Below are 27,431 nucleotides of genomic sequence, written 5' to 3'. Positions count from 1 at the left end.
GAAATGGGCTTAGCCGTAGCTTTAGACTTTGATTTGGATTTGGACTGGTCTTTGGGCTGGGCCGGAGCTGTAGAAGCTTTGGTCTTAGCCTTTGATTTTGAATGTGTTGATTGAACGGTTTTGGATTTGGGCTTGGAACCACTAGATGAGGGGCTTCCAAGATTGATTGGAGGAAGGCTGGGCTGACTTCGATGACTGATTGCAGCAATTGGGATCTGCTGGGCTTTGACCATTGCAGGGGTTGGAGCACATTGACCAGATGGAAATTCTTCATGAACAATTTCAAATATGCGGGGCAAATTAAATTTAGCCCACCATTTAACTGAGTGATGTCGGATAATTATGTTACCATCAATCCCATAATGCCATTTGAATATCCAAGGGATTTTATACTTGGCTATAAAAATTAACAATAGGGGGAATGATCTCTGATGAGAGGTGAATGGGTAAACAGCAGCAAAATAGTTGATTAGTTCAAGCAGATTATCAGGGAGGATATCTGAAATGGCACCATAGTGACTCCACTATCTCAGAAACCAGGAAGGTAATTCAGACTTGAATTTTTGATCAAATGAAATGAACCAAGAATGGCTAAAAGTTTCATTCTGGTACAAGAAAATCTTGAACCAGGCATCAATGTAATCATGGTAATTATACTAAATAGAATGACCAGGCAAATCACGAAGCTGGTATGGAGGACCCCATTCAGCTAAGGAAACAATGTTGTGAATATAAATGGAATGATACAGAATCTTATAAGCATAAGTGCGATCTTGGATTGGTTTGATCAGGATTGATTGATGATGAAGCAAAATATCTTTGTAATAGGAGAGTGTTTTCTCTGGATGTGAAAGGGTGAAATGGCATCCAGGACCAAAATAGGATTTAGCAATGTCATTAAGGATTTGGCTCTTGGGGTGACTGGGTTCTTTATAGAATAAATTGGTAATATGTGATTTGGTGTATTCAGTTTTGGATGATCGGACTGGGTTAGCTGGGAATGGGGTGACTGAAACTGATTGACTAGGAGCAAAAGGATCAGAAGCCAATGCAGTAGAGTAATCAGGGCGACAAAGGTTACCAAGAGCTTGGTAACGATTAGCCATATCAAGTGAATAGGATGGGGTGATTGACTCCAAAGGAGGAGGGACAAAAAGTTGATTTGGTTTGCTGGAAGATGGGACCAAAGCCTTGGAAGGAGGCTTTGGGCGAGACATCTGTGTAATAATAAACAGGGATTAGCAACCAGAAAGAAGATCTAAATAATCTTGATGATGATGTAAACAATTGTAGTTGTGAGCAAGTAAATTGCGGCGAGCTTGAATGTAACGCCCTCAAAATTAACCCATTATATATCATTGACATGCATTACTTAAAGAAGACAATATATTAATTCATTCATCAGAGTATTACCAAATAAAGCATTACATGTAATATTGAATAAAATGCCTTACAGGCTTACATCTTTCCAAGCCAACACTTGGATACAAAAATATGAGTTCTAACTCAAAACAAGAAAAGCCCTAGGCTTGAATGTTTACATGTACTAATAAATAAAGACAATTAACTAAAGGTAGTCTTCTTCAAACCAGAAGCCAAACCCTCCCAAGCTAAGTCCTTGGAGGTAGTTTATCACCTGAACCTGAAAATGATGTTCCCATAAAGGGTGAGCCACAGCCCAGTAGAAATATTCTAAACCACATATAAGCAATGAATAAAGCAATAGCATTCAACAGATGGTTAACCAAAATAATCAATTACTTCATTTTACAGTCTCATGACACTATTGCCAAAGATACGTTTTACTTTCCAATTTTATCAACATGGCTCAGAACCTGGCCAAACTTACAACAGTGAATCACATATATCATATTCACATCCTTCCGATACCAACAAACAAATGAGACTCAAGCTCAAATCAAACACTTCATACTTCCAGATTGATACACATTTTAGTGCTGTATCAATAAAACACTTCTATATAAATAAGCACACATAAAAGTGATGCTAATGGAGTCCATCCCCTATCTCCTCCCAAACAAAATCCGGTTTAGAGGTCCATCCCCTATCTTCCCCTAAACCGTGGAGTACATCCCCTATCTCCTCCCACACACAAAACAATGTATGCAAATGCAATGCTCAATCAATACACGTATTTTCTGTATCAATGCCATAGTCAAAATTAATGACTTAACCAATGTGATTAGTTTCAGTTATTCCTAATCCACATGCAATGTCTACAACAATCACGACTATCCTCCACCGATAGCCCAAAACAGTTATTTCTAAACTGAAAATAACTATGTAAACAATTCAATAGACAAATGATACCAATTACCCAATTACGCCATTTAATCAATGAATTCCCCAATTCCATGAATTTAACCCTCTTTTCCCAATTCCATGAATTACTTATACAAATTAATTCAATAATACAACTAGGGTTTTTCCCAAAATTTACCAAAGTATCCCCAACTTATCAAAATACCAAAACTTAGGACAAAACCTATAAAATGGAGTAGGAAATCCCTACCTCCAAGAAAACAACCTAAATGGTGAAGACAGAGATGAGTGCCCAAATTCCAATGTGCTCCAAATCACCAAATATTCAGATTAGAATGAAGCCCAAGCCGCCCTCTATCTTTCTTACAAAGAACTTAAGATGGATTCACACTAGAAGTAGATGAACACCTAAAGAGAAGATGAGTTTTGAGGGAGAGAAGTCGGACCTAGGGTTTAGAACTAAAAAGAATAAGAAAAGACTGATCAAAACCCGCTGCTGGGTATATAAACTGGACAGGCTCGCTCGAGTGAAGACTTGGTCGCTCGAGCGACCAGACACAGAGAAACTACGCTCGAGCCAAGGAAGCCTTGCTCGAGCCAACAACTCAAAAGCTCGCTCGAGCGAAAGAAAGCTCGATCGAGCGAAGAACTCAAACCCTCAGGTCTGCAACAAGACACACGCTCGAGCGAAGGAACTATTGCTCGAGCGAAGGATGAACTCACTCGCTCGAGCGAAGAAAATCTCGCTCGAGCCAAGAATGAACAGCTACAGGTCCAAATCAAACGCAACCATTCGCTCGAGCGAACAACTCCTCGCTCGAGCGAAGAACCAAAAACCTGGACAGCAACACTTGGTTTCTAAACCCAACCAACCTGAAACAAACCTGCCCAACACATCCTATAATTCCAAATGAGAAAATAAGGGACAACAACAACCATTATACAATGACAGAATCTACGGAACCTAAGTCCGGATACAATAATCAAATGGGAGAAGGCCGGGGTCGCTATATTGAATCTGGTGGTGATTGATGTATTGGGCTCTTTTGGTAGTTGGTCGAGCTAATTTGAGGCGGTGAATACGGTGAGTAAGTTGTTTAATGAGGGTTTTGAAATAGGTAATTCGGGATTTATGGTAAGCAGTAAATGGTGTAGTCATCCCTTACCCCCTGTAAAAATTCCCGAGTAAGAAAATCAGGTAGGGAATTTTGACAACCAGGTATATAGGTAATATCAAAATCAAAAATACTTAAAATAGCTTGCCAACGAGCAAAAATTTGTTTACTAGCAAGATTTTGAACATCTTTTTCAAGAACATATTTAGCAGATTTGCAATCAACACGAAGTAAGAATTTTTGATTTAAAATATCATCTTGAAATTTTTGAATACATAAAACAGTAGATAAAATTTCTTTTTTAATAGTACTATAATTGAATTGTGCTTTATTCCAGACACCAGAATGATAGCGAACAATTTGTTCAGATGATTGAGGAGTAAGTTGCTGAAGTAGAATGTCACCGTAACCAATATCGGAGGCATCAGTTTGAATAATTTTGAATGAGTTTTCAGTGGGAATACCAAGGCAAGGAAGAGACTTGACATACTGTTTAACTTGTTGAACAATAGAAGTGTGAACAGAAGACCAAGGAGGAGGATTATCCTTTAACCTATCAAATAGAGGTTGACAAGTTTTCCTAAGGTCTTTATAAAATTCAGCAATGTAATTGAGGGAACCTAAGAACCTTTGTAATTGAGTCTTATCAAGAATTTCATCAGGAAATTTGGATGCAAATTCAATGGATCGACTAATGGGTAGGATAGTATTATGATGAATATCATACCCTAAAAAGCGAACTTTAGTTTGAAATAATTTAATTTTAGGAGCAGAAATAACAAGACCATGACTTTTAATTGTATAAAAGAATGCAGTTAAATGTTTCCAATGTTCACTAAGTGATTTTGAAAAAATTAATATATCGTCAATGTAAACAATGGAAAAATGACTAAAAGGGTTGAATATGTCATTCATGATATGTTGAAATTCACTAGGAGCATTTTTTAAACCAAATGGCATGACATTCCATTCATATTGACCAAAGGGTGTGTTGAATGCAGTTTTATATCGATCTTTAAGATGGATTTGTATTTGCCAAAAACCACTTTTTAAATCGAACTTACTAAAAATAACGGCTTGACTAAGTCGTTTAATTAAATCTTTTTTATTAGGAATAGGATACCGAATCCATTCTAAAACAGCATTCAATGGTTTGTAATTGATAACTAGCCGAGGGACACCTCGTTCTAATTCAGCATTTTTATTAACATAAAAAGCAGGACAGGACCAAGGTGATTTACTTGGGCTAATTATGCGATTTCTTAATAATTCATTAATTTCTTTTTTGCACATTTCAAGTAATTCATGATTCATTTGAATAGGTCGAGATTTAGTAGGAATGTGTGTTTCATTAAAATTCTTAACATAGGGTAGGGTAACTACATGTTTTTTTCCTATGCCAAAAAGCAGTAGGTAAAGTAGAACAAACAGTTGATTCAAGTTTTAGTTTAAAATCATTAATTTGGGAAACAAGGATTGGATTAGTTAATTGTTGGTCAATGCGTTTGTGGTTTATTTCTTCCTTAAGAAATTTTAAATGTCGAGACAGGCGGCTAATTTGATGAGAAATAGAACAATCTTTTAATTGGTTTAAGTGTAATAGTTCAGGAGGAGATAAAAATTTGAATGTAACAGGTTGTCCTAAAACATGCGTAGTTATTCCTGTACTAGATGTAGTAAAAGGATATAGTAAATAGATAAATGGGGATCCTAAAATAATTTTATCAGTCATATTGGTAACGAGAACAAAAGAGGTTTTAAAACATACATTATCTTGGCAAACATGTACTTTTGGTAATTTATATTTGATATGCATTTTAGTGCCATTAGCAGAGGTTAATTTTTCTTGACATTTTTTATAATATGTAGTAGGAAGTAATCCTTCTTGTATGCAATTTAAATCAGCACCAGTATCAATTAAAGCGATTAATTCTAATTCAAAATCATTAACAATTATTTTGATTTTAGAATACCATTTTTGAATATAAAGTTTGTTGATTAAACTTAATCGTTTTTCGTCAGGATTATGGGATGGAGATTGGTGTGATCGATTATCAAATATTAAGTTATCAGGATTAGGATCAGATTCATGTTCAGATTCATGTGGGGACTCATGTTCATTAGTGTGGAAATTATCTAAACTTTTATCAAGTTTTAGGGCAATAATTTCATCTTCGAGTGTTTTATCTTTATGTTGTAATTCTTTGAGTGTTTGTTTAATGTGATTGATTTCTTGTTGTAAATCTTGTAATGTAACTTCTTTTTGTTTATTTTTAAATCTTTCTAAAGTTTTGGATAGACTGATTATAGGTTTATCAAACTTAGGTTTGGAATCTGAATGGATTAATAAGGATTTTAATTTATCAGTATATTTTTGTTTTAACTTGGGATCATCTAATTTACTAATTAAGTCGATTAGGGCAGATTCTTCTTGAGTACTTTTGGTGAGAACAGTAATCTGTTTAACTGGTTTACAACAAACATCATTACATCCTATATTAATATTATTATCAGAATCATCACTAGGGGATTGGTAGTCAGATGAAGTATCAGGATGATCGGAAGAAGAAGTACTACTGATAGTTTGATTTAATTGAAAGATTTCATATAATTGATTTTTGGAATTATCATCAAGTTGGAGTTGGTTAACTCGGTCCTTTAATTTTTGTTTGTCTTTACATTTATTTGAATAATGTCCTTTTTGACCACAATTATAACAAGTAATATCTTTAGTTGATTTAGATTTTGGATGGGCTTTGGATTTATAATATTTATTTTTGGGTTTAGTATAGAATTTATCATTGGATTTGGAAGGTGTATAGTTCTTCTTATATTTATATTTATTGGAATGTTTGTATGATGATTTATGTTTGGAGTATTTGTGTGATTTCCTACGAGAGGGTGCAACAGGAGGTAAACCGTATTGTTCACAGAAATTGCCTAATTCATATTTAGCTTTATGTTTATCTTTATTAGCTTTCTGAGTAAGTTTAAGATCAATACACATTTTTAAACCTTCTTTTTGAATAGTGCTAATTATATCACCATACGTGAGATTATCATATTCAATAACACCAGTGGGTTGACTAAGAACATCTCTATTTTGATGGGCAAATAAGCTAGGTAAGCCATTAATAAATTTTTCTTTCCAAAATGATTTAGTACAATCTTCTCTTAACATGACGCGAGAGGTAAAGACATCTTTATACCATCTAAAATCACTTAAGGTTGGACAGTTGAGATTACTTAATTGATCATGGATGCGCGAATAAATATTTGTAGGGGTACCAATAAAGTGTCGAACGATTGTATATATTAATTGATTAATTCCATCAGGGTGACAACATCCTACGGATTCATCGAAAAGAGGGAGACCATTTTCATCAGTTTGATTGGCATAAATAACAGAATCACGGTCGGTTTCAGTGAGATATTTTTCCCACCAAGATTTGAGCATACCAGTAAAACCAGAAGTAAGTAAAGAAACAATTTCAGGTTGAGAGTATTGGGGATAATTACTGAGATAACTATTGGCGACCATAGATAAATGGTTTAGTTTTTGAAGGATTTGATCTTCACTAAGACCATCAATATTCCACTCGTATAATTTTTTGGCAGAAACAGAAAATTGATTACTAATATTTGTCTCTTCAAATTGGAGATCGACAGGAGTTGGTTTAGAATACCAGTTTTTGGTATTGTGGGGATTAACTTTGGGATAGTGGATTTTATTCAGATGAGAAGATTGAAATTGTTGAGCCAATTGGTTTATTTCAGTATCAGTAGTGTCAGTTTCAGATTAATCAGATACAGTATTAATAGGTTGTTGATTCAAAACAGAAAGACCTTTATCTTTAGATGTAGAAGTATCATTGGGAGTTAATTTAGTAAATAATTGTTCAATAGCTTTGACGGTAGATTGGTCATTAGTAACTAAGCTAGTTCGTTTAGAGCGATGACTCGGTAGATTAAGTAACGGTTGATCTAGAGATTTAGTTGATTTGGCAGATTGGTCATCTAAATTAGTTTCTAATTTGTCTAATTGTTTACCAATTGTTTTTAAACATTGATTAGTATAATTATTTTGTTCAATAACTTTTTTGATTTCAGGGTCAGTGCCAGGTAACTTAAAAGGAGAGGCTGGAACTTCAGATCCTTGGTGATCAATAATTATATTTTCTAATGGAGGATGATTAGAGCTCACAGAAGTATTAGGAGAAGTTTTCCACTTATGTTTGGTGATTGTATTAATCTTTTTGTAATATTGATCCATATAATCAAAGAAAGATAATTCAAAACCATATTGAACCATAAAATCATACCATTGTCTAGTTATTCGAGATTGTTGAGCAGAATCATATTTAGCACGATAGGCATGTCGCTTAGTCCTATTATCTTTGGATCTAAAGTCAATAAGTAGTTTATCTAAATCAGGAGTAAATTCTTTTTTGATTGTCATTAGTTGAGGATTGACAGGTGGTATAAATTCTTCGAAGTCAGTTTGAGTTGAGGAATTATTTGAAGCTATGTCTTCTTCAGGAAAATGTGAGGTAGTAGTATAAACAGGTTTACTGATTTGAGAAGTTGTAGAATTATCAATTCCTTTTAATTTATTTTTGGAAATTGGATTAGTAAGACCAAGATGGATTTGACTATTTTTTCGAAATAACGGAGTGTTAAATATTTCGTCTTCAGTTGATATTTCAGAAGGGACACTAGATGTACTATGTCTAGAAGACTGATTGCGATTAAATTTAATATTAACGGATCCATCAGTATTTTGCTGGATATGTTTAATATCTTGGATTGAAGATTGTTGTTGATTATGTTTGTAATTTTCATTGACAATAACCCATTGATCAGGTAAATTAATATCTTTCCATTCAATCATGTGAGGAATATTAATGTTTGATTCATTAGTACTGCTGCTTTGGATTAGTAAAGTTTTATCTTTGGGACTTTTATGTAAAGCATGAACATTTAAATTAGTTTGCATACATTTATAATGAACACGATAAATTAAAGCAATATTATGAGAAGAATCTAACATTTCAGTATATTCACCATGTAATTGAATGTTTAATGTTAATGCTTTGAGAATATGTGGATCTCGTAAACTTAAAGTAAAATCAGGAAAACAGTTAAAATGTACAGGACCTTTATTAAGACCAGTTTCCATCATTCCCATTAAACTAGCATTATAATTAAGAAAACGGGCATCTCTTAAACAGAGTAAAACAGAAGTATTTTGTCCTATCATAGTTAATGGATTAACGCCAATTTGAATTAGACCAATATGCATAAAATTGTAACCATGATCTAAATGTCGTTTGATTAATTTTTTATCAAATAACTGACAGGTTTCTCTTGGTTTTTCTAAAGCATAAACTTGTTCAATAGTTTTAACATGGAGAGTAACTTTAAAAACATCCTGTATAAAAGAAGTTTTATAAATCTCTTTAATAGGCAGTTTTGGAATATTCCAGCCAGAATTAATTTGATCATTTTGTATTTCAACATCTTCTTCATTAATTATGATTCCTGGATTAGGTATGGAAGGCAAGGTTGTTGACCTAGAACTGACTGATGAGTTACTTCTAAATAATCGATTCATTGTTTCAGTTTAATTAACCAGTTTGACAGATATCTTAATACATACCCTATTCTTGTCAATTTTATCACATACCTAGTATACATACATACCCTATCTTTAGACCCCAAAGTCTGACTGTGCCTAAACCGAAGGACTTACACAAGACTGGGAAGAAGTGGGTGACTTAAACTAGGTGGATAAAACAAACTGATCTTTCAGGTGATTAAGATGAACTGAAAACAGGATTAATTAAACAAACAAGGAAGACGATTGATCAAAAGTAGCTAAACAGTTAGAAACAGGATACAACATCACTTGGCTCTGATAATAATAATAATAATAATAATAATAATAATAATAATAATAATAATAATAATAATAATAATAATAATAATAATAATATAACCAATCAAAATAATTAAATTAAGTCCTGTATCTTAATCAGATCAAGTGGACAACATACACAAGTATAAATAAAACAAAAAGTTAATCCTTTAATTTTTCCAAGAAATTATAGGAACGTGTTCCTTTAAGCAATGTTTCAATCTTGGATTTATGAAAAAAAAAGTTGAAAAAAATAAAAGAAAAGGGCAGATGAAAAAAAAGGGAAGAGTTTGTACTTCATTTCCTTTTCTTCTCATTTTCCTATTTTTTTTCCCCTCCACTAATCCAAATTCCAAACACAAAAATTTTCAAAAAAAATCACATTGGCTGTGTTCACTATACCAAACCAAACTAAGTCTTAAGTCCCATCACATTGGTTGTGTTCACTATCCCAAAATAAATAAATAAATAAATAAAAATAAAATTCCATCATAAAGGCATTTAACTTTTGTGCGCGCGTCTGTCTATGTTTACTGTCACAAATTTGAGAACTATTAAATTTTGATTGCATAAACCATAAAAATTAATAAATAAATAAAATGAAAAGGCACAAATTTTCATATATATTAAATTTTGATTACATGATCCATATAAAATGAAAATAAAAATTCACCTAGGTTTCACCATATAGTTTTATTGCCTCAAGATATTCATAACAAAACTCGTACAAATAACATGAGAATTATTTGGGTAGAAAGTCACATAATGTGTGTATATATCTATATATTTATATCTTCCTCTGCAAAATTGAAGCAAGCAATTCTCACACAAAAGACAATGGTTCATTGTTAGCAAAGAAGAGGCCGGAAGGCCCATCATCAAGCAGCAAAGCTAGCTTCACAGGACATTGAGCACCTTGTTCTATAGTTAGTTTGCCGATGTGGTTGTTTATATCTGTTTTAGTCCAACCGGGGCAAACACAATTGATGCGGAATGTGGGATACTTCTTGGCCAGAATTCTTGTGTACGCGTTCACTGTATATGCAAACAAAAAAGTCGGCCAACCTTTGGTTTCTAATGCACCTTCTTTCAAATCTTTTAGAAACTCATTCAGTACCTCTTCTACTCTCTCTTCTGTAAGGCTTTCGACATCATTCAACACTCCTTTAGCCCATTCACTAGGTATTAACTGAATCAAAATTTGAGAAACTAAGATCAACTACAATTGGCAACAATAAATTTGAAAATATGAAAACAAAACCTCCACTTCCATGAGAAAGGAAATGTATGGACCACACAACACAAATCTTCACTATGCTTAACTCCCTTTAATTTCATTATGAGACCATATAAAAATCGAGTATTTGCAAACAAGAGAGAAGGAAAAATTTTCATAGATGCAAATATCAGTTCCCATATATTCTCAATTTTTGCATAGAGCCCAAAACTCAAGTGTGGCAAGTCAAATTATTTGGGGGATTTCTTTCGCTACTAAATTGAACATTCCTAACAACAAACTATAAGGAACACATTTTTAAAAATTATATGGAATTTCAAAACGATTTTTATAGTGGTGACAATTGTATTATAACTTTGAAAGAAACAATATATATATATATATATATATATATATATGGTTTCGAAGATGTTTTCTCAAGGAGGTTACACCACTAATCATTGAGTGGCGTCATCCATGTGTCTTGACTAGACAGAACCGCCCTATTAACAACAATACAACATTGATAATTACTTTTGGTAAGAGATAGTTAAATTTTTGCTTTCAGATCAACAACTGAATTTTAATCCAAAATTGAAAGCCAGTAAGGCTGTCTGTGTAAGTTTGTTTTAATTAGAGTGCAAATTTTGTACTTATGAAAGAGGTTATGATTACTTCTATACCTCTAGCTTCCCCGAGATAGAAGAGACATTTACAACCCTTGGTGAATCAGAGAGCTGGAGGAGGGGATTGAGTGCTTCAATCATCCTTTTTGTGCCGTAGTAGTTTGTTTGCAAGCATTCATTACCCAACTCGTAGCTTTGAGTCGTTATTTTTTTAAATGAGCTCACGACTTCTTCCTGCATTAATGCATTAATGAGATCATTCAGTAACAATCCTTGTGGTTTCTATTACCTGTTACCTAAAAAGCATAATTCCAACCCTGAAATTAGAAGCCAATTGAGGTGATTTTGACTACCAAAGCATGAAATTAGAAGCCAATTGAGGTGATTTTGACTGAGTTTATAAACTAAACTCTGAGCACTCCCCACTCTCTTCAACCACTTTTTTCTTTCTCCTGAAATATAATGATTGATTTTTTCAAAACAACATGAAAGAATTATTGAAAAGGAGTATGATGACTTTTGGGATCTTTTGATCACGTAAATTATGCACATGAATTATCTTAGAGGTTCTCGCACATGAGGCAACAAAAAGTTTCTCTGACACGGATTGTAGGAAAACCTTGTCCAAATATATATATATATATATATTAATAAAAAGTGCACTTTTGCTCTCTTGCTTTTCTATGTGGAATCATTCAATATTAATAATGATCTGCAAGAAAACTTAAAGATTAGGTATAGATCCTAACTTTTTTATGAAAAAATCATGCAACTTAGTGAAACAAAAGAAAGAAAAATAGTGTGTGGGTGAAAATCTGACCACACTGCCCGTTTAGTGATCAGTTGGAGAGCACAGGCAGAATAGATGGCTTTAGGAACCTGTAACAGAAAGAAAAAGCTCCGGCGGTGGTTCTTCCACCCGGGGGCACTCCGACGATCAAGTCAGTATCTCTCTCAAAGATAAATCAAGTGCTAGATTGAATACTCAAAACATAAATTGCATGCCTTAGACCCACGGGGGTGCCTTTCTTTTATAATATACTCAATCCAAGTCCCACTTGAATTATGACTTCTATGTACTCCAATTTTAGTGCTTACTTTGGACTCTTTAGGGGATAAAGATAAACTCCCCAAGAGCTTTACCCTTATCTTAGTTAAGTCCCCTCTTTGCCTTAGGACTCCTGTCCCTTATCTCGGATTCCGATATCTTCGGAGATAACCTCGGCTTCTCCGAGATTATCTCGGCTTAACTACCAGGACACGTGGTACCTCGGCTGACATGTCGGCGTCACCATGCCACGTGTTGGTATTCAGAAAATACATCCCCACAACTGCCCCCTAGGTTCTATTACCTCGGCATTCTGAGGTGATGGAACCTATTCTGATATTTCGTCACTTCTTTTCTAAGTAATGGCTCAAAAACTGTTTTAGCCAAGATTATCCATTTTCAGCCGATGTGTTCTCTTCGGAGAACAAGGCTTCGATCGTACTTTCCCACGCGCATGAGCTGTCATGCATATCTAACCGTTTCTTTCACGTGTTTTCTCTTCATTGGAGCGTGTCGGTGACGCGCCTGGAAGCTGTCTGTTCGTTCGTCTGCGCCGTCTGACGCGTGCGTTGCTCTAGGCGCAATAATTGCCCTATTTTTGCCGCCGTTTCACGTTTTTGACAAAACTTCTCCTTTGCCTCTATTTTTCCCTTACTTTTTCATTCTGTCTTCTTGCTCTTTCTCTCTCTGAAAGCTCTTTCTTCTTCGAATCTGCCATCGCTTCAATCTCTCTTCTGGAACTGCCCTTAATCCCTCATTCTTGCGAAGCCTTCTTTGCTGTTGCAACCAATTTCTGAGCTCGGCGAACACTGCCCCGGCTTCACTTGTTCCGGTAAGATTCATTCCCTTCAATGTTAATTTCTCTTTCTGCGCTTTTGTCTGCCTGTTGCCATTACTGATCTTGTTCGAAGCCTTGGGTTTATTTGTATCTTGAATTTGTGGCTATTCCTTGAACTTCTATACTTTTTCACCATTCTCTTTGCCACTGTTCTTGATTTTTTTTTTTCTGTATCTTTATTGTTTCTGAGAGCTATACCTCTGTTCTGGAATCTGAAACTTCGTCTTTGTTTTCTCTTTTTTGTATCTGCCCCAGATCTGTGCCTTCAATCTTGGTCTTTAGAGTTCTTAGGTTTGGGATGTGTGCGTAGAACCTTCAAATTTAGGGAAAACTGAAATAAGCCTTATCAGCCATTTCTTAGATTTTTACCGAGATTCTTGTAACCCTTCCTAAAAACGCCCATCTTCTGAAACATATTTTAAATTGACATAATGGGTATGTGGAGGCATAGGGTTAATACCCCAACAAAACTTGAATACTTTAGGCAGGAATTCTCTATCCCAGCCGATGTTCATCTTAAACTAGCTGGGGACAGTGATACCATCATGCCCACAGACCATACGATGCCCTTCCCTGTAGTAGCTTTCACCGAATGTGGACTTCGGCTTCCACTTGATCCCCTGTTTCGCGAAGTTCTTTACTTCTATAGGCTGAACCCCATGCAACTTACTATCAATTCCTATAGGGTAATTAACGGTATTATTACTTTAGCTAGGCAAGAGAACCTTAGAATTACCTTGGCCGACCTTCAATACTGCTATACCATGTGCCCTCTTGACCTGAAGGATAGGGGTTTCGTTTATTACCTTAAACCGAGATCTACTCAGTACAAAATCGTAGCCGACCTCCCAGACTCCAACAAGGGGGCTGGAGATGATTTTCTCATTGCTTCTGGAAATTGGGAATTTGGCCCAGATGAAGATGTCCACCTCTACCCTCTTCCTCGAACAATTTCAGAGGGCAAGAGTAAGAGCCCTGAGTCAACACTTAGTTGTTTTTATTTAAGTCCTTAATACTTTTTGTTTCTGACGTCTGTTTCTTTGTCCTGCAGATCTTCATCAGCCACCGAAAAATTTTCGTCAATCCTTCTTCCCAGGAACGGATCTGAAAACACTCCTTAACCTTCCAATCCATAAACGAAAAGCCCCAGTATTACTAAACTTCATCCCCACATATAAATCCACTTTACCCGACGTCCCAAGAAAAAGGAAGAAGAGTCTTTCTCCACCCACAGCCACAACCTTAACTGCTTCTACATCCTGAACAGATCAAGAGTCCACATCTGACCCAGCCGATCTTCCATCAACTTCGGCCCCCTACTTAATACCAATTCCTGAACGTAAACGTCGACGAAGGCTTGTAAAGACTGCCGATATGGTCCGTCCAAGGCCTGTCGTTCAAGACCTTCTCGCCGATCTTCCAACTGACGCCGAAGCCGCACCAACGCAATCAATGCTCCCACCCAAACCAAAAAGAGTTAAAAAGGCTCAGCCTAAGGCCAAGGCTACAGATGCCGAAGCTGAGGATGCTGTGCCTATTTCAAAGCTGGCAGAAAGCAGAAAATCAATCTCTGTTTCCACCAAGAGGTCAGCTGAGGGTCAACCCTCAGGGTCTACTCAATCAAAGAGGCCAAGGTCATCGTCTGCGACGACCTCGGCTTCAAAGAAGCCCGACGTCCCCTGGGCCCCTGATCTATCCCTGGAGGATAGGCCCATTATGGCTAGTGAAAGTGCTGATGACATTAACGTTGGTGTCGCCCTCAGCACTGCTCTTCTCCTTCTGAATGACTTGGAGCGAAATGCTAAGCTTAGTGAGTATGAGAATTACGCTCTCATGCTCCAACACTCCGTTCAAGTAAGTGTTTTCTGTTTGTACTTGTGATTTTTTTTCTTTCGTTTTTTACTGAGAGTACTGTCTAACACTTCTGTTTTTCTGCAGGCCATTCAGCATGCCCATTCATTTTCAATGCAATCTTTTGAAAATCGTCAAAGGTTGGTTGATATGAAAAGGGAAGCATCTTCCATGAAGAGAGAGATAAAGTCCCTTGAAGCAAAAATGAAGAAACTGGAGGATCAAGCCGAGGCTGCAACTAAAGTTCAAACTTTAGCTCTTGAGAAGGCCGAATCTGCTGAGGCCGTTAGAAAAGTTGCTGAGGCCGAGAAAAGAGAGGCCGAGGTTCAAAAGGCCCAAGCGGAGAAAGAACTCCAGCAAGCTCTGGCCACCAAAGAGGCCGAAGTCAAAGAGGCCGATGAAAAGGCCTACGCCCAAGGTATGGCCGACGTCGCAGAAGATTATAAGCTTCAAGTCAGGCAGGCATGCAACAGGGGATTTTCCCTAGGTTGGATGTCCCTGATAAAGAAGCTTGATCTCCCTGTTGACTCGCCCCTTCGGAATGCTGATGCCATCCCTTTGCCATTTCCTCCACCTCCACCTGAAGGTGGATCAGAATTTGATGCTGATGCCGAGGATGAAGATAAAGAGGTCAACGAAGAAGCCTTGGTGAGAAAGCCCAAGGAAGCCGTCGAAGCCAAGTCCCCTCCTCCTATAGAGCAGGTTATGGACTTAACCTTGGATGAGGAGGGTGGTGAGGCCGAGGAGGCAACCAAGGAAACTGCCGCTGGGCAGCTATCGTCCAATCTTCTCTTGATAGAAAGAAGTGTTGAGTCAACAATCGCAGAGATTGATGTCGAGATACAAGCGGAGAAAGTGGCCGACGAGGTACCACCAGAGTCGTCCGAGGTCCCAGTCCCTGCAGCGGCTAACACTGAAGAATCTTGAAAAAAAATGTTTTTTGTACCTTTTTCCTTCTTTTTCTGTTTTTTGCGTTTTGTACTTTTTTACTTTCTGGATAATGCAAAACTCCTTCTTTTGGCCGGCGTGGTTTTTTCAATATGTAATTGCAACAGTTTTTCCTCTGGATGTTTTAATTTTGTGATATTCTGTTGACTGCTTCTGCATAGTCTTGTACTTAGAAAATTTTTTGCATGCTTCTTCATGTTGCTTCCTTTGTGCAATCTTCTTGGGGTTACGTACCTCGGGTATAACCATAAAACTTTTACTTCGACAAGATACTGACCTGCAAACTTTTCGTAAATTTCAACAAGTATAGAACATATATTTCGGAATGTAAACTTTGCAAGCTTCTTCTCAAGTTTCAACAAGTATTAAATGGTAATCTTTGTCACACCCCAAATCTGGGCATGACCGGCCGTGGCCCACAGGGACTTAGCCCAAGGCACACGTAAGCCTAAACATGAACCCAAAACCACAAAGAATAAATGTGATGATAACCCAGAAATAAATAAATCAAAACTCAATCCAGTGACATGCCACAATTGAAAAACAAGTCATAACCAACTTCCTATAAATATGTATATACCAAAAGGGACACAAACCGCCCACAACATAAAATAATTCTAAATAAAACTCAACCACAATGTCTGCACAAAACTCGACAAGCAACCTAAAACAAATTAAATAAATGCCCTAGAGGTCCATGAAATTGAGTCCCCGCTACACCAAGAGTCCACTCTAAGTCCTTCTAACACCTGAAAATGGTAAACAACTAAGTCAGCTGATAGCTCAGTGAGTAGCAACATGGATAGTAAATACAGTTTTGAAAACAGGGTTCAATTCCAAAATAAGATATATATCACAGAAACTAGATTGGCATACAGTTTGGTAAATACAATCTGTTTCAAAAAGAAGGTTCCACAATTCAACACTTAAAATACTCATGTCTCGCAAGAACATGATAAACGACATTTTTCACTTAAAACAGATTATAACATGAACACCAATAATTTTCTGGGTACCAAGAAAAACAAATAATCTGCCACACATTTCTCAGGCTATAAGCCCCGTTGGATCCAATACCGAACTAAGAGTCATCCTCAGGGTGGCACCTGGGCCTTTTCTCAAAGACGATCCGATTGAAGGTCACCTAGTTGTTTTTAAAGGTCTTTTCCTTACAATCGTTGAGCACTAGAGTCATCACGGCCCAACCCGGATCTGTTCCCTAGTGGCCAGAGTCACCACACACAGTGGAATAATTTCCCTGGACTAAATACACACATGGTCCCAATAATCAATACACATCAGTTTCGCAAAACATGGTAGTTCATCATTATAAACATGAGACCAAAACAAATAGTTTACAGTATGCCAAGTTCACACATGTTTCAGAAATAATTTGATTCAATTGATAATATAATAATTTATCAAAACAGTTTAATCATGAAACAACAATTTAATTTTTCCAACAGTTCAGGGTAGGGGAACATTTATAAAAATATGTAGCATGAAACTACTCACCTGGAAACGAAATAATATAATCCTCGAATAGAGTATGAAAGTCCAACTAGTGCCCTGAACCAATATGAAAACTACACGTCACTGCTAATTTAAAAATACTAAAGAATACGAACTGAGTAACCCCAAACTAAAGCGCACTAACACGGCTCAACCCAACTCACCGTTACTCTTAAATATTACCTAAGTTCATGTTCTTCAAGGTCTAAAATCACCCAAGACATAGGTTCCGATCGAAACTTAACTAAAAATAACTTTAAGATAAAACAGTGTTTTAAACTAGTTTTCCCAATCTATTCGCTAACTTTGAAAATTTCAAAACCCACTCCACGCTATTCGAAAAATTCTAATAACCTCCAGATATGATCTAATATATCCTAAGTTTCAAACCCAATTGGTTTCACTTGATTTGCTTATCAAAATAATTTTCTACAATTAATTATATCCAAATAGGTTGTTTTCTGCAGCACTTTAAAGAAATTGACGGTTCTATTAATATACACGAGCAATCAATGCAAGGCCAAAAACATACAAAACTAGTCTCGTAACCGGTTCTAATGACACTAATTTGATAATTTTTGGATTTATACCCAAAGAGAACAACAATCCCGAATTTACTGTTTCGGACTGGTTTCCTGGACAGATTTGAATACCTCAATTTATATGGATTTCGACTCCCAAAAATTATGAAAAAATTCAGATATGCAATTCAATGTGTAATTGATCTACTGTAAAAATTTCAGATTAAAATTCATCCGTTTGATATGGTTTCTTGATTTTTAAAATTTGTGACTTTGTACAGAATTTTTTTTTTTTTGGACTGAAAATTACACCCAATCTTTACACATAAATTTAGCTCCTCAAGTTTCTTAATAGGATATCTATATACACAATGCATAAACCTACAACCTCTCCATGAATGAATAAAATAATTATAGAATAAGAATAGAACAAAGAAAGAAGAGAAGAAAACCCAAGAGGGCTAACCTTTGATGATCACACACAACACAACACACCCAAAAGTTCTTTGATTGCAACATCTTCTTCTTTTTTTTTTTCCTTCTCTCAAACCTTCTCCCGTGGCTGCTGTGTTGTTGCCCTATGTGGTGAACAAATAATAGAGTAGGGTTTGTGTTTATTTTATTTTATACTAGTGGTGGGCACACATAGGTCAAATAAATAGATAAATATACAAAACATATGTATAAGTTACATGCAACTCAAATGGTAGGAGTCTTATATATTAACCTTGTGGTCTAGAGTTCAAGTCACCCCCTCCTCTCTCTCTCTTTTTATTTTTATTTTTATAATAAACCTTGTCTCTAAATTAAAGACTTTCACCATAAATTTATTTTAGGTTTAAAATTAATTAAAAGATCCTCCAATAATATTTAATTTGCACCTTAGAATTCACCACCAAAATATTTGAGATTGTAATATTATTATTTAATTATTTACTTAATTTTTATATTCGGGTTCTCACATTTAGTCTAACTTATTTGTAAATTGCTACAAATTTCAACAAGTAGTGAACAATATACTTAGCCTTTACTTTAACCTGTAACTTTCTGTATACCTCAGCGGGTGATCATATGTCGGCTTAACATAAACTTGTAAATTGCTACAAATTTCAACAAGTGTTAAGCATCTTTCCTAGGGTTTAAGTAACCCACATATTGCTATGAGAACTTAAGCAATAACCTTGGCTTATCTTCAACTTGTAAATTGCTACAAATTTCAACAAGTGAAGATAAGGAATCAGCTTAATTCCAACTTGTAAATTGCTACAAATTTCAACAAGTGAATTAAGGAATAATCTCGGCTTAACTTCAACTTGTAAATTGCTACAAATTTCAACAAGTGAAGATAAGGAATCAGCTTAACTCCAACTTGTAAATTGCTACAAATTTCAACAAGTGAAGATAAGGAATAATCTCGGCTTAACTTCAACTTGTAAATTGCTACAAATTTCAACAAGTGAAGATAAGGAATCAGCTTAATTCCAACTTGTAAATTGCTACAAATTTCAACAAGTGAATTAAGGAATAATCTCGGCCTAGTTTTGCCTGAGTTTGATATGTCTTCAATAAACATCCATGCATAACTTAATCAATCATATATGTTGAAAGGATTCTGAAAAGACTTTATTGATGATATCGGCCAAACAATGGTGTTTATCTAATGATAGAAAAATTTCAAATTACAAGTATTCCAAGGTCTGGGCAATGCTTTGCCCTCATTGTCCTCAAGCCGATAAGCTCCATTGCCTAATACTGAAGTAATTCTGTAGGGTCCTTCCCAGTTTGGGCCAAGCTTGCCCTCTTTGGGATCCTTCTTGTTCCCGACGACTTTTCTTAGGACTAGGTTGCCAACTTGAAAATCTCTTGGATTAACCTTCTTGTTGTAAGCTCTGGCAAGCTGTTGCTGGTATACTACGAGCTGAATTGCAGCTTTCTCTCTTCGTTCTTCCAATAAATCCAGGTCTCGGGCTAAGAGTATGTCATTGGTGCCATTCTCTACTCCCTGGGTTCTGATCCCTGGGATGCCGATCTCCAAGGGGATGACTGCTTCTGTGCCATAGGCCATGGCAAAGGGGGATTCTCCTGTTGATCTTCTCGGCGTAGTCCGATATGCCCAAAGTACGTTGGGCAACTCGTCCACCCATTTTCCTTTTGCTGCCTGCAGCCTCTTCTTTATTCCATCCAGGATTACTTTGTTGGATGCCTCTGCTTGCCCATTGCTTTGAGGAAAACTTGGTGTTGAGAAATAATTCTTGATCTTGAATTTTGCACAAAAGTTTTTGATATGTTTGCTGTCGAACTGTGTTCCGTTGTCGGCAACTATTGCTCTTGGAATCCCAAATCTTGTGATAATGTTTCTCCATATAAAATTCTTGACGTCCACATCTCGGATTTTGGCAAGAGGTTCTGCCTCTATCCATTTTGTAAAGTAGTCTATTGCTACCAGCAAGTATTTTCTCTGCCCAGTTGCCTGGGAAAGTTGTCCAACCAGATCCATGCCCCATTGGGCAAATGGCCAAGGGCTGGATACTGGGTTTAGGTCGGCAGCTGGCTGATGTATCAAAGGTGCAAACCTTTGACATTGTTCACACTTCTTTACATAGGCTTCGGCATCCTTTTGCATGTAGGGCCACCAATACCCCTGGGTAATGGCCCTGTGGGCTAACAATCTGCCCCCAGCATGGCTTCCACAAATCCCTTCATGAATCTCGTAAAGAAAATCTTCAACCTGCAAAGGGTGTACGCACCTTAAAAGTGGTCCAGTGAAGGACCTCCTGTAGAGATGGCCTTCTGCTGTTAGAATGAATCTGGCCGATTTCAGTCTAATTTTATGTGCTTCTTTATGGTCTTCTGGCAGCTTCCATTCTTTTAGGAATGCAATGATTGCATCCATCCAACTTGGTCCCAAGTCTACGCACATTGCTTCATGTTTGGTGCTCTGTTTGTCTATGCTCAGGGCCGACATGTAATCGATCATAATTGTCCTTGTTTTTCCAGTTTGAATTGAACTGGCCAGGTTAGCCAACGCGTCGGCGTGGGTGTTGTCATCTCGGCTAACTTGGAGTAATCTGCAGTTCTGAAATAGGGCTGCCAGTCGGACGACTTCCTTTGCATATGCCGACATTCTTTCGTCTCTGGCTGCAAATTCTCCTGTTGACTGGTTAACAATGAGTTGTGAATCACAAAAAACAATTACCTCGTCTGCTTCTGCTGCTGCTGCTAGCTTTAGCCCTGCAATTAATGCTTCATATTCTGCTTCATTGTTGGAGGCTTTGAACCTCAGACGGATGGACTGTTCTACAATTTCTCCATCTGGAGATATCAGCAGTACTCCTACGCCTGCTCCCTGGCGGTTTGAACTTCCATCGACGAATAGTCTGAATGAATCGCCGATGTAGATGCTGCATGGTCTGAGCTTTTCCTTCTCTTGCTTTTTTGTCTTTGACTGGGATTCTTTTTGCTTGTTGGGGTGATGCTCATCTTGGCTCGACGGAGCCCGAGGTGTGATGGCTTCAGGTGTGAGTTCTGCGACGAAGTCGGCCAAAACTTGGCCCTTTATTGCTGTTCTCGGCCTAAATTCTAGGTCAAACTGGCCCAGTGTTACTGCCCATTTTGCTATCCTTCCTGTTAAGTCTCCTTGATGTAACAAGGACTTCAGTGGGTGCTCTGTTAGGACCACAATCTTGTGTGCCTGAAAGTAATGGCTCAATTTCTTTGAGGCCATTACCAAGGCTAGCATTAATTTTTCCAGCGGTAGGTATCTTGTTTCTGCGTCAGCCAAAGTCTTACTTACATAATAGACAGCCTTCTGCTCCCCTTTTTCCTCTCGGATCAGCACTGCACTGACTGCGTGTTCAGAGACTGCTAAGTACAGAAACAATTCCTCCCCTGGAACTGGGTTAGAAAGGACTGGGGTTGTGGTTAAGTACTTTTTTAGGTCGACTAAGGCAGCTTCACATTCTTCTGTCCATAGGAAGTCTGTGGCTTTTTTCACCAGGTTAAAGAAGGGTCTGCATTTGTCTGAGCTTCTGTTGATGAATCGGTTTAGGGCTGCGGCCCTTCCAGTGAGCACTTGAACTTGCTTTGCCGATGTCGGACTCTGTAGTTCCAGGATGGCCTTGATTTGGTCTGGGCTGGCCTCAATGCCCTTTCTTGTTACCAGATATCCTAGAAATTTACCTGACCCAACTCCAAAGGCACACTTCAAGGCGTTGAGTCGGAGCCGATATCTTTTGAGTATGTCAAAGACCTCTTTTAGGTCGGCAAGATGACCTTTTGATTCCTTGGTCTTTACGACCATATCATCGATGTAAACTTTTACTGTTTTGCTAATCAGGTGTTTAAACATCTTTGTCACTCACCTCTGATAGGTTACTCCTGCGTTTTTCAGCCCAAAAGGCATTACCCTGTAACAGTACAGGCCTTTTGGGGTGATGAACGCGGTCTTCTCCTCATCTGGAGGGTACATAGCAATCTGGTGGTACCCTCTGTATGCATCTAAAAAACTCATCCTTTCATGTCCCGAAGTGGCGTCTACCAGTTGGTCGATTTTGGGCAGAGGAAAGCTGTCTTTCGGGCAAGCTTTGTTGAGGCTGGTAAAGTCTACACAAACCCTCCACTTGCCATTCTTCTTTTTTACTACTACTGTGTTGGACAGCCATGTTGGGTACTGAACTTCTCGGATGGCCCTGGCTTCAAGGAGTCTGTCTACCTCTTCCTCTACTGCTTCGACGTGCATCAACGTCGGCCTTCTGGCTCGTTGAATCACAGGCTTTGCCGATCTGTCGACATTCAGACTGTGGCAAGTGACCTCGGGGTCAATGCCAGGCATTTCATAAGGTGTCCAGGCGAACGCCTCTATGTTTGCCCTTAAAAAATCTTCCAGTTCTTTTTCCTCTCCTTTAGCTAAGCCTGAGCCGAGAAGAAAAAATCGTTCTTCGTCGCCCTCCTGGACGAGGATTTTCTTTAGCGCCTCTTCGCTTTTCTCGGCTGGTTCTTTCCCGACGTCTTCTAGGACTTCCATGTCCTCATCTTCAACTTCTGCTTTCTTTGGCTCCCGTATACTACAGGTGGACTTTATTGCTGCCATGGAGCAATTTTTGGCTTGTAGTTGATCCCCTCTGACTTCTTCAATCCCATGCTCTGTTGGGAATCGGAGTAGTTGATGCAACGTTGAGGGAACTGCCCCCATTGCATGCAACCACGGTCTTCCCAAGATGATGTTGTATGGTGAGGGTGTGTCAATTACCAGGAATTCCATCCTGATCTTCTTAGTGCCAGCTTGTATCTCTAAGCTTGTTGCACCCAGTGGCCATGTCGGCGTTCCATTAAAGCCGACCATCGGGCCGCTGGATTGTTCTAGGTCATCGGGGTGAAGGCCTAGCTCTTTGTAACATCTGACATACATGATGTCACAGGAGCTGCCTTGGTCTATTAGGATGTGTTTTACTTGGCACTCCCCAACCTGGAGGGATACTACCAAGGCATCATTATGCGGATGTTGGACCAGTTCTAAGTCGGCTTCAGTAAAGGCTATCATTGGCCCTTGGCATTCTTCTGGCCGATGTCTCTTTTCCCCGACTTGGTAGATATGCTGTAAATGTCTTACCCTCTGGGTTTCTCCTCTGACTTCGTTTTCGTTGACCCTTGAGTGGATCACATTAACCACCCTCGGTTCTCCTGCTTGTGGTAGCTGTGCTGGGGGAGGGGGTGCTGCTGGTGCTTGAGGCAACCTTGCCTGCTCTTCCCTTGTTCTAGCCTCATCGACCAGGTCCCTCAGAAAGCCTTGTCTTACCAGGTCCTCCAAGTGTGCTTTTAAGGCTCTGCAACCTTGAGTTGGATGCCCTTCTTCATTGTGGTAGGCACAACGTCTACCAACGTTCCTTCCCATGAATTCCCCCGGTGCTCTTGCCGGAGCCCTAAAATAAGGTTGATTTCGAATCCGATCTAAGATTTTATGGATTGGGATCCGGAATACCGTTGTTACTGCCTGTTTATTTCTTAATTCTATTTCTTGTTTGGTTGGCCCATTGTTGACTCGACCTCGCTTTGGCGAGCCGTTTCCCTTTTCTTGTTTTACCTCTTTGTTTCCCGATGTATCTTCTTCGGCCCTGGCGTATTTCTCAATTCTTGCCATGAGTTCTTCCATGCTTTTTGGCAATGTTTTTGCCAAAGACTTCCGTAGTGGGCAGTCATCTTTCAGGCCGTTCTTGAAAGACACGACTGCTACTTCCTGGTTGCATTCGGGTATTCGGTTGAACACCTCGTAGTACCTCTTCGCATAGGCCCTAAGGCCTTCTTCCTTGGTGATTCTTAGAGCCATCAAAGCATCAACCCTCAGAGGTTGCAACTTGTTGGTCACGAACCTGGCCACAAACATCTCGGCCAAGCCTTCCCATGTCTTTATGCTTCCTCTTGGTAACTTATGGAACCAATCAGATGCAATTTCCCCAAAGGATGAGGGGAATACTTTGCAGAGCAACGGCTCGTTCCCACTATATAATGCCATTGAATTTAGGTATAGCCCAACATGAAAGTTCGGATCTGACTTACCATCATAGATTTGAAACCTCGGCATACTGAATCTCTTGGGCGGTTCGAATTTGTCCAGTTCCGCCGAGAAGGCTGTTTTTGGTTTTACTGGGGAGTTTACCTCGGCTTCTGCATTCTGCTGCCTCCTTTTGAGGTAGTCTCTTAGGTCTTCTTTGCTCCTCCCTGGAGCTCGGCTGTCTTTGGATTTTAGTCTTTTTGGTACACTGCTTTCGGCCTCATGGTGGGTCCGTTTGGATCTTTCTTCATGGGTTGTGTCAAAATGGAGTACTTGCCCCTGAACATGTCGATGTTCTTTGGGGTCTGGATTCTTCATGTGGTGTGTCCTTCGGGACTCTTCTTGCCTCGGCTTTTCCCGTCCGACTTCCCTAGAAGGCCGGTGAGAATGCCTTCCGCTCCTGGTATGCTGAGGGACCTCGGGGATTGTTTTTCTTCTACCCTTCTGGGTGTTGGTCGCTGGCATCGGCGTATCTTGCAGCGGGTATGGTGGATGCATAACATTATTCTGCATCATGAAGTTGACGACTGACTGAAGGTCCGACAATTTGTTCGCCAGTTCTTTCACCTCCTCATCCCTCCGTAGGCACTTGTCCCTCCATACCTGGAGGTTATCTTCATTATAGTACTTTCCTTGGTTTGTCTTTTTTGAAGTGTCGCCTTCTGGGATGACGTCGTTCTCTCTGTGACCCTGGTCACGGGCTTCTGTATTGTGGTTGTCTCCTTCCATGTCAGGATCAATTGGTCTGCCACTCCCAGTGGGAGCGTCATCCCCAATTTTTTCCTATTGTCCGTTACTGGCCATCTATTCTTCCTTCGTTCCCACAGACGGTGCCAAATTGTGTGGGTGAAAATCTGACCACACTGCCCGTTTAGTGATCAGTTGGAGAGCACAGGCAGAATAGATGGCTTTAGGAACCTGTAACAGAAAGAAAAAGCTCCGGCGGTGGTTCTTCCACCCGGGGGCACTCCGACGATCAAGTCAGTATCTCTCTCAAAGATAAATCAAGTGCTAGATTGAATACTCAAAACATAAATTGCATACCTTAGACCCACGGGGGTGCCTTTCTTTTATAATATACTCAATCCAAGTCCCACTTGAATTATGACTTCTATGTACTCCAATTTTAGTGCTTACTTTGGACTCTTTAGGGGATAAAGATAAACTCCCCAAGAGCTTTACCCTTATCTTAGTTAAGTCCCCTCTTTGCCTTAGGACTCCTGTCCCTTATCTCGGATTCCGATATCTTCGGAGATAACCTCGGCTTCTCCGAGATTATCTCGGCTTAACTACCAGGACACGTGGTACCTCGGCTGATACGTCGGCGTCACCATGCCACGTGTTAGTATTCAGAAAATACATCCCCACAAATAGATATCAGTGGCCATCGGATGAATGCATCAATGCAATCACACCAATTGAATTTACTTGTGGGAAAATGAAATGAATCATGCATAAAGGCTTACCGTACTACCCTCTGATGACTGCAAAGAATCCCAATCCATCTTGGCTCCAAGAATCCCAGCATTGTTCACCTACAAGAATTCGAGCTTTTTCATTATTTACTTCATTAAAAATCACTGAAACATTCAAGGAAACAAGAAACAAGTAATAGATCTTTCTAGAAATTTTGATTGAAAGCCTTACCTCTTTATATACATATATATATATATATATATATATGGCTCTCATTAATAAGTAAATGCAAAGTTCACTCCATTAACACAACTAACTTTCTTGTTGAATAACATAATCATACTGCTTCCATTCTATAAAGACAACCAAATATGTATTGCCAAAGTTTACCAAAATAGGAATTCTAATTATAAAATTTACAATTGGGGCAAGCTTATCGCTGTTGACTGAGACTGCACAAAGACTAATGATAATTATAAATTAAATGAACAAAAATAGAAAATTTGACAATTGGGCTGTGTATCATACCAAGATATCAAGCCTTCCAAATTTGGACTTGATAAACTCAGCAAGGGAAGCAACACTAGATGGGTCCACAACATCAAGTTGACAGAACACCACATGATCAGAGAGGCCATCACTTTTGAGTTTCTCAAGGGCTTCAAAACCCTTCTTCTCATCTCTAGCAGTCAACACCACTATGATTCCCTTAGAAGCTAATTGCCTACATATCTCAAACCCTATTCCTTTATTTGACCCTATTACAACTGCATACCTACACAGAGACAATATAACACTAACAGTTGGTGGGTGTGAAAGTTAAAGCTAGAATGAGAGTGACTGAAAGAGAATTCAAATGCTACAAAAGAAGCAAAAATACACCTCTTTGTTGTAGTGATTGCCTCTGCCATTGCTAACAAGATGGGGTGTACCTGAGGAATGCTAGCTTTAGTTCACCTCTCAACCTTTGGTTCTTTTATTGATAAACAAAGATAGCTTTGCTAAATACCTTATTTGTAGTGCATGTATATGCTAAGTTAGGTTTTAAATTAGTGTTTGTTATAAATTTTTGTGGTGTTTCAATTATGTGATTGGATATAACCCATTTGTATGGGTGTGAGATTCACAAAAAGGAGTTTTTGGTCTTGTTTGGTTGGTTGGCTACTAAGTATGAAACGTTTCATGTGAAAGGATTATATTAATGTGAGATCAGTTTATTTGTTCCTAATCTTCTTCTTAAATTAATGTTGGTTGTGAATTTTTTGTCATGTCTTTGATTATGGTTCGTTATGGTGGTAGAATCAATAAATTATTAAATCAAAATTAGTATGTGTTATTATTATGTTTAATTATATTTAAGATAATATCGTTTATAACTCATTATACAAATTATAAATATCAAAAATTTCTTAAATTACGTAATATTATCAATTAATACATTAATTAAGATATTAATTAATATATATAACATTATTAATTCTAAAATACAAACGATCTAAATTATCAAATCTACTTAAAAGTGAGTCTATGAGCCCCCAACAATACCTCTCTGTCACGATGGAATAGCCATTAATATTATTTCATTTATTATGA

At 38.1% G+C, this 27,431-nt stretch overlaps 1 protein-coding gene and 1 long non-coding RNA gene across 2 annotated transcripts; both read right to left on the bottom strand.

The window, feature by feature from the left end:
- Positions 1 to 9,910: 9,910 nt before the first annotated feature.
- Positions 9,911 to 27,047, bottom strand: LOC145790001 ((+)-neomenthol dehydrogenase-like). Its single transcript, XM_082867796.1, has 5 exons — positions 26,721 to 27,047; positions 26,367 to 26,613; positions 25,889 to 25,957; positions 11,215 to 11,391; positions 9,911 to 10,504 (listed from the first exon to the last, which is right to left on the bottom strand). Exons 1-5 carry the CDS (start codon positions 26,747 to 26,749, stop codon positions 10,139 to 10,141), a joined length of 888 nt encoding a protein of 295 aa, XP_082723922.1. The 5' UTR covers positions 26,750 to 27,047; the 3' UTR covers positions 9,911 to 10,138.
- Positions 16,325 to 17,482, bottom strand: LOC145790007 (uncharacterized). Its single transcript, XR_014328560.1, has 2 exons — positions 17,358 to 17,482; positions 16,325 to 16,591 (listed from the first exon to the last, which is right to left on the bottom strand). It is a non-coding gene; the product is annotated as an uncharacterized LOC145790007 (long non-coding RNA).
- Positions 27,048 to 27,431: the final 384 nt, after the last annotated feature.

The sequence above is a fragment of the Camellia sinensis genome, chromosome 5 (assembly GCF_055761805.1).
Source record: "Camellia sinensis isolate YWXY chromosome 5, ASM5576180v1, whole genome shotgun sequence".
Taxonomy (NCBI): Eukaryota; Viridiplantae; Streptophyta; class Magnoliopsida; order Ericales; family Theaceae; genus Camellia; species Camellia sinensis.
This window is presented reverse-complemented; position numbering and strand designations above follow the sequence as displayed.